At 35.5% G+C, this 8571-nt stretch overlaps 1 protein-coding gene across 4 annotated transcripts in view; it reads left to right on the forward strand.

The window, feature by feature from the left end:
- The window catches only part of LOC117400281 (myomesin-1-like), a 51385-nt gene extending 46425 nt beyond the window's left edge, over positions 1-4960 (forward strand). For all 4 annotated transcript variants that reach the window (XM_059022524.1, XM_033999995.3, XM_059022525.1 and 1 more), the window contains 7 exons: positions 620-658; positions 766-871; positions 1202-1365; positions 1590-1626; positions 2325-2347; positions 2558-2613; positions 3862-4960. In XM_059022524.1, the coding sequence (XP_058878507.1) occupies positions 620-658; positions 766-871; positions 1202-1365; positions 1590-1626; positions 2325-2347; positions 2558-2613; positions 3862-4152 (716 nt within the window). In that variant the 3' untranslated portion in view covers positions 4153-4960. The remainder of the gene's footprint in view (positions 1-619; positions 659-765; positions 872-1201; positions 1366-1589; positions 1627-2324; positions 2348-2557; positions 2614-3861) is intronic.
- The last annotated feature ends 3611 nt before the right edge of the window (positions 4961-8571 follow it).

Below are 8571 nucleotides of genomic sequence, written 5' to 3' on the forward strand. Positions count from 1 at the left end.
ATTAGCTGGTGGGTTATTTCGGTCTATCACAACGGCAGAGGCAAAAATAATGGCCGTTAGCATTAATAAACTCTCAGACTAAATTAACACAGACCCCTACACATGTTACAGCAGCAATATACAAGACACGCACATTATTTAACAGAATGGTGAAGCAACTCACCAGAACGAGACACACCAAGTTGCTTGGCGACTAGTGTCTGATTCAGGTGTTTTTCAAGGGCTCAAACAATTCCCAACTTTGTGTAGCAAGAGAAACAGCGGCACATTGCTGTTTGTTTACATGCCATTTTGTAGCGATGAGGTGCACTCATGGAAGTCAGAATACAAAATAATTCAATGATATGATGGCGATTCTGGAAAGATTTAATAAACTAATCAATCAGTGTCCCTCAAGACACTCTCACAATGACAAGTCACTTTTTTACAAAACAGTACTGTATCCGTTGTGAACGACTCACTATTGGTGCCAAGAAGGTGTTCTTTTAAACAAAGTTCCTGTTCCTGTTCCACCCTGTAAACACTACATTTAAGGTGTTTTGAGTACCTCTGTCTCTAATGGCAAAACCATGATAACAGCTTGTATGGTATGAAAAAAAAAATATTGACTGTTTTCCAGGTTTCACTGATGTAATGAACGGCGTATTCAAAGTCATTGGTAAGTAGCAATGCCTGTGCTACAAGTGCATGATGGAATTCATTTTTCCAGATTCTGATAAACAAAACAAAACAAAATCTTCAGTCGTCAATGTTTGTTCATTACAGCTGAGTCTGCCACAGAGTTGAAGATCCAGAGCACAGAAGAAGGAATCAGACTGTATTCCTTTGTCACTTATTACAATGAGGAACTCCGAGTCAGCTGGCATCATAAGTACGGAGTTTACTTGAAATGGTATAGAAGGTGGTGTAAGAGCTAGTAAAGAGATGCATCAACATTGCAGAGGCCTAAAAGTAGAAAGAGGGAATAGATTAAAAGCTCTTTCAGATCACGTGGTTCCCAGGAGGAAGTTCACATTTAAGATAATTAAGGGTAATTACTCCCATCTAGAATGTACAATTTGTAGACTAACTTTATAAAGATGTCAATTAAATATTAGTAACTTAAAAAAAAGTAAAGTGTAAACATATTTTCATGTGAAAAAAGAAGGAAGAAGAATGATGGCATTGTGTTTGCAATATATCTATTGTTTTTTTTCTGCAGAGAATCAAAGATTTCTTACACAGAGAGAGTTAAGTGTGGTGTCACTGGCGAGCAGCTATGGTTACAGATTAATGAGCCCACTGAGAAAGATAAGGGCAAATACGCAATGGAAATCTTTGATGGTAAAGGTGGACTCCAGAAAGCAGTGGATGTGTCTGGACAAGGTGAGAATACGTATGACCACCCCCTCCTGCTGTTTAAAGTTCATGTTAAATTGTCAGAAAATGTCAGAAAATCTTAAAATATTTCAGTGAGTTTTCAAAATCTGAATACACCTCGCATCTATATAGTTATGGTAGTTGTAAAGGTTTCAAATGTAAAACTTTTTTTTTTCTTGTAATGTTTCAATCTTTATAATAAAGACAAATATTTATCAATTTTATTGCAGCATTTGAAGACGCTTATGCAGAATTCCAGAGGCTTAAGTAAGTGTGCAATCATTTTTAAACTATTTTGGCCATTTCTCATGTTTTAAACAATACATTTGGTTTCCAAGTCCACCCACCAAAATGTAATGCAAAATGTAACACTCACCCTTCACTTTGACCTGGTTGGTGTTTTTGGGGAACGCTTTTTTATAACAATCTGCAATTGTGTTTGTTATGAAGGTGAATACAAATTTTAAAAGTCATTCACAAGTTATAAGGCACCAATTTTCATAAAATCAAGTAACCACCCAAACAAGAAGACATATGGAAACAGTTAATGCATTGCTCATGCATATCATAAAGTTGTATATTTAAAAAGGGTCCCAAGTGGCCTTCTCCAGGAAATGTCTCTGGAGAGTAGAGTAGTTACTTGACACTTTGATATATGACTTGTTTCCTGAAAAAGGTTTATTGGTTGAAAGGTCACATTTCTCTAAAACAATGCTGGTGTGTTGTTTACAGCATTGGAAAGCTCCCTTAAGTTCTGAAGATTTCAAACTCTTAGACTTTTTTAAAGCAGAATTCCAAAGTTATAACCTCAGAGTAATCTATAACTAACTAATCTGTAAAAAAAAAAAAAAAAAAAAATTCGAAGAAAGCCATTTTTTGTAAGCTTATAATCGTACATACATGTTGTATGCTATAAGACATTTCTGTAGCTGGTTATAACTTTGACCTTTTCCTTTCCCCCTCAGGCAAGCTGCAATTGCGGAAAGAAGTAAGTACATCTGTTAAATATTTTCTGTATGAGTAGTTAATGCATTTAGAGTAATGTACCAACACACTGCATAAGTCACATACATTTAACTTAAAACATGCATGCTTTCATTATACAGCCACTCATTCACAATCCATAGCTGATAGGGCCTTGTTTTACACAGCAAATTATATTTCCTGAGTAGATTATTTATTGTGCCTTTTTTTTCAGACCGTGCTCGAGTGGTTGGTGGTCTGCCTGATGTGGTCACAATCCAGGAGGGCAAGGTAAACTATAAATGTCACAAACCAGTCTATTTCTTCTTCCTTACAGGAGATTTGGGAACAGCAGAAGTTGGCATGACTAATATATATAATTCTGCATAATTCTTAATCAGTTACTCTGTAACTATAGTAGCTAATCTTGACAGTTCTAGGTCTTGTATACACTATCAAGACAAGAAAACACTCACACAGAGGTCTTATCATCTTCCCTAGAGAAACCTGCAGCATAAAATGAGGTGCATTATTGTTCCAAACAATTAGCTTCACCCATGATGTAATTTAAAAAGGGCCTGCAAATATCATTGTCATGTCATGCAATCTACTTCATCTTGACAATAATATCTTAATACACAGGGATTGTGATGACACACAGTCATCCTGAAACAGGCCACAGTACAAAGGATGGTGACATAATTTGAACTGACAAAATAAATCCTATGTGGCTTGGGCATGTCTTCTTTTTCTCCAGCAAGGAGTTTGTGGTTTTAAAACTAGTTTGGGTTGTATCAATTAAACTGTACTGATGCATTAACAATAGAAAATTAATTGATTTGATCTCTTGAACAGGACAGTATACTAGGTACTAAATTATTCAAACTACTCAGTTGGGAAACACTCTACTCCCATAATGTGTTGTTTGCACTGAGGTTGCATTAAATATACTTGCACATCTGGTTTCACAGACCCAGATTAGCACTAATCTTGGAGTACCAGTAGTAAGTGTCTGTGAAACCCATATAACAAAATACTACAGTAAAAATGAACTGGGAGTATTATTATTATTATTATTTATTTCTTAGCAGACGCCCTTATCCAGGACAACTTGCAATTGTTACAAGATATCACATTATTTTTACATACAATTATATTATCTTTTTACATACAATTACCCATTTATACAGTTGGGTTTTTACTGGAGCAATCTAGGTAAAGTACCTTGCTCAAGGGTACAACAGCAGTGTCCCCCCACCAGGGATTGAACCCATGACCCTCTGGTCAGGAGTCCAGAGCCCTAACCACTACTCCACACTGCTGAACTACCCAAAGTAGTTCAAAAACACTATTTTCTTATAACATACATGATATTTGTTATGATAATTGAGGCGCACATGGTTTTGTTTGGTTATTATATCTATATCACAGTTTTAAGGTTTAAAGGTAATGTTTCTGTAAATGAAATCATAGTTACATGGATAAACAGAAAGTCTGTTTGTGCTGCATCGTTAACATCATCTTACTTATTTTTTAAAGTCCCTTAACCTTACCTGCAACGTCTGGGGTGATCCTGTTCCTGAGGTCACATGGCTGAAGAATGAGCGGGAGATGGTGGGAGATGACCACTGCATCCTGAAATTTGCATCGGGAAAATTCGCCAGCTTCACTATTACCTCTGTCAGCTCGGTAGACTCCGGAAAATACAGCATTCTGGTGAAAAACAAGTATGGAACTGAGACCGGTGACTTCACTGTAAGTGTGTTCACACCAGATGGTGAAGAGGAGAAAGCTGCTCCCGAGGCTAAGAAGGAAGCAAGAAAAAAATAAGTCTAGAGAAAGAGTAGCGAGTAGTCAAGTATAATACAAAACATAATTGTGTGTACCTTTTCTTTTTTCTTTTTTGCCTCTGCAGGCTAAGAATCAGTGTTATCTAATGCTTTCACTCACCAGGGGCTGTATTTATAAAGCAAAAGCATGTTGGTAGATGTATTGGACTAGCGTGCAATGCACTTGCCTTCTTGCTAATGCTTTAGAAAAACTGCTCAATCATGTCCCTGCAATCTCAGGTGGTCTGAGAATGACAACTCGTTCTTTAATCCGAATCCCATAGCTTAAATAGGTAAAATTGTGCTTTTGGTTAAAAATGGCAATTCATGTCATCTCATTGCTAAATGTTATTTCAACACCTGAAATCTGTTTTAATATTCAGTGGATTCACGGGCCTGATCATAAACATGTTGTGGGTTGTTAGGCCCGGCAATGCTTAGCTTGGTGTGACTAAAACACTGCCACTAGTGAAGGCAAGGAATTATTATGCCTGCCGGTATTCAGTTGAAGGTGAGTGAAAGTTTGAACGATTTCAAGGTGGAAGACAAGCTATGTTTTGTGCTGTAGTTTTACATTTTATCAGACTCTGTTAAGTTAAACATGTATTGAGTGAATTAGAAATTTACAATGTAGGCAATTTGAGTTCATGTAGAGTTGGTGTTAACCAGTCATTATGTTGTATGTGCTCCAGTTAATTTACAATCACCTCAACACCGAAAAACATAATAATAATAACATTGCCATTGTATTAGGAGCCACCTTTAAATTGACTAATAAATGGTGCACATGTCCTTCATCGCTACCACCATTTTGTTTCCCTGTGTCTTTCTTCACTTTTATCACGGCATGACACCTTTAACCTTCACAGTACATTCCACTTGGTTTTAGCAACTACAGATTCACCAAATGTTTTCCAGATTCGACTGAATGTCAAACCATTACAATCTCTCCCACTCTGATCCAAGTTATTCCCCCTCCAATAGACGCATCTTTAGTTTTAAAATGACTCCATGGATTATATTACCTGCAGCCAAGAGCTTCTTTAAAACTGTGCACACTGGGAACACATTGACAAGCACACTAGCTCTTTAAAGAAATGCCAATCAATGTGTTCATAATCAATGGCATTCAAAAGGTACTGGGATACATCAAAAGATTGTTATTCTGATTCAAGGACTGTCCGTGCTCGCACCATGTGGCTTTTGATTTAGGGGCTACTCTAAATAGGGAATGAAAGCAATGTTCACATTCACATCTCTCTGAACAGCTTTAAAGCATTTAAAGGGATGGTCTCATGTTCAAAGTTGTGTTGCCCCAAATGGAAAAGTATAATTATATCACAGTGGTCTAGTGTCAGCCAGTTAGAGGAAAGGTCATTGGCTGTTGTACGTTGGGGAATGTAAAGCAGCAGAACAGATTATTTTCTGACGTCTTGTGACATCTTTTGTGGATAGTGTCGGATCAGTTTATAGTACTTTACTAGGATCCACCCTGAAAAATGCTGTATGCATGTGTGAAGACTGCATTCAACATGTCTGACTTAGGTCTGATCATAATTACTTAGGTTTTCACATTTATTAGTATCTTTTAAAAGCTTAATCCATATTAACAACCTGATGTTAAAACAGAAATACAAGGCCTTGCTGCAGTCAAACATTTAAAATTCAGGAGCTGTTTAATTCTGTGCAAATCTCCTTACATTAATTGCTTTGACCTATTTGACACCTTGGTGTGTGGAGTGTTTATTTTCTAATTACTTGCAACCCTTTTAAAACAGCACCAGCTGGAAACAGTTGGCTTCCTACTTCTCTCAATAAAAATAAAAACATAATTCACAAGGGATAGATTTATTTTTTACTTCTTCCATTCAGGAATCCAGTAATGACCTGTTTTTAAAAATCACATTCACAATGTTTACTATAGACCCTTAAGATAACCCATTTAGTCTTCAGGGTTACTCCAGAAGGCAGCTAGAATACCCCTACTCGGACTACTGTGCTTAAATGAGGTGTAACCAACACATGTTGAAAATGTGATTGTCATTGATGATTCATAATCACAATATGAAAATGTGTTGATTGTGTATTATTTAGGTAGATTGGCTATTAGTCGCAAATGGGTTAATAATGTGACTACACTAAGCTCAGTTGTAGAACTTTTACAATCTAAATCAAACAGCATGGTGATTTCTACTCTCTTTTTTACATTTCTCTCCACTCATAAACTGCAATGTATTTCATCATGATACAGTATGTTTTCCGGAAAGTTTAAAGATTATCCGTTTTACACTTGCTTAAAAAAAATGAGAGATGGTATAATAGATAAAGATAGGACACCATCCTACATTCCCAAATCAATATTCAATAAAACACCTTCTGCAAGCCTTCCCACTAACTTCACATATCTGATTAAAAATGTATTTTGTCATCTATAAACTAACAAGTCACTGCCCTATATCTAGTACAAATCTTCATCTTTCAGTTCACAAAGCACTGATAACTTTGAGGTTATAAACCCAAAAGGTAGGTTTAATGGGTCTATTATCTAAATAATATATATATATATATATATATATATATATATATATATATATATATATATATATATATTATTTCAACCATCTTCATGCTTTACCTATACCCACACCAACAGACAATTGTTTCCTAAAGAGTTTTCCAGTAACATGCCATTTCTGTAAAAGTCATACATTACTGTACATTAACATTATCATATTATCATAAAGATCGGGTGATTCATCAGCCAAGCATTAAAGTCATGTTTACATGTTTTATGTAAATTTGCCCTCCACCTACAGACCTTTTAAGAGATAAAACCTGCATTTTAACCTCTGTGTTATATCCTTATTAATCCTTATTAAACTTGACACACTGTTCTGCATTATTCACTGCATTGCCACTTCAACACCACCTCTTTGCTGATGCCTTGCTAAAGCAGTTCAGTTCACAACATTGTGTGAGTGGTAACGTATGTATTAATGTTTATCGAAATACCTACGTCTGTCTCTCTGTTTATATGTGCATAAGTTGCATGGGTGCAAATGTATTCAGATAATGGGGTATTTTGCCAGTGCATGGTGGTGTTTTGAACATTTTTTTTTAATAGTATTTTTTCTATTTATATAATCTATAATGTGCATGTAGTGAAGTGTTAACCCTATTGTTTACCCTTCAGTATCCCTAATGCATCTGCTGCAGTATATTCTGTACTTTTCAAAAGTTGCATAATGGAATGTTCTGCATTGTTCTAATTTGCATGTACTCTTGTAATACCAATCATAAACACCTTACAGGAAGTTGGATGGCTGGATATGGTAGTCTTGTTTTGTTATGTTGCATTTTGCTTGGAGCATGGCTGCTTTCAAGTAGAAGACATACATGAACAAATGTAAAATAATACATGCTTCAAGTTTCTATTAGCCATGAAATAAAATAGCATTGACCCGCATGTCCATATTAGAACTGTTTCCACCAGGAACAAAATAAGTTGCCTCTATCGTAGTTTAATTTCAGCCTCCTTTGAAGTCTACTTTAATATTTTCCTATGATTTCTTTGTTATTTATTTTTATTTTTTTAGTCATTATTTCCCCCAGGAACATTAATACACAATCCTTGATTTAAACCATAGTATTTAATTATTTTTAAACAGGTATTTACAAGGTTTATACAAGATTGATAGACATTAGATACTTTATAATTATTTTAACATTCTGGTACCTTTTTTGCTTTCCATTCTTCATATTTCACTTTAAGAAAAAAACTTGTTTTACTCCTGGCATTTCAATATAATCACACAAAACACAGCATAGCATAAGACATATTATAAAACAAGTTAGACAAAAGACAAAAATAAAAAGTGAAACGGTCCATATTTATTGTTATGTTATTTAAGGAACATGAAAGCTGTCATAGTCAAAAAGTGCTTGATGTGTTTCTCTATTATTTAGCCTGTTCATAACTTGCTGTGATGTTTCTGCTTTGCTAGCTGATAGTTACCCAGGCTACTGGAGAAATGTGCATGGCAATGTATGTAGCTGATGCTGCTGGCAATGTTCTGGAAACTATTTCTACCGATGGCAAGAGCAAACCTGCCACTCCAGCCAGCTCTAAAAAAGGGAACAAATATAAAGGTAAGTTTCCTCTTCACTGTTTTAGATTTGAGTGTCCACCACACAAATGTTAAAATCCTTCATACTGGGATTTATTTATTTCATAGAAACCATAGTAAACCATTATATTACCACTATTCAAATCAATAAAAAGCTACTCCCTGAAGTTGTATATGTTGTTACAGAAATACACTACAAACTTGATGGAAGCTTCTAGTGTTGGAGGTGTTACTTTCAGTGGTGGCTTTGTTAAGATCCAACTCTATTTAGATCAATTAAATACTCCTCACTG

Source organism: Acipenser ruthenus, chromosome 4 (assembly GCF_902713425.1).
Source record: "Acipenser ruthenus chromosome 4, fAciRut3.2 maternal haplotype, whole genome shotgun sequence".
Lineage (NCBI taxonomy): Eukaryota > Metazoa > Chordata > Actinopteri > Acipenseriformes > Acipenseridae > Acipenser > Acipenser ruthenus.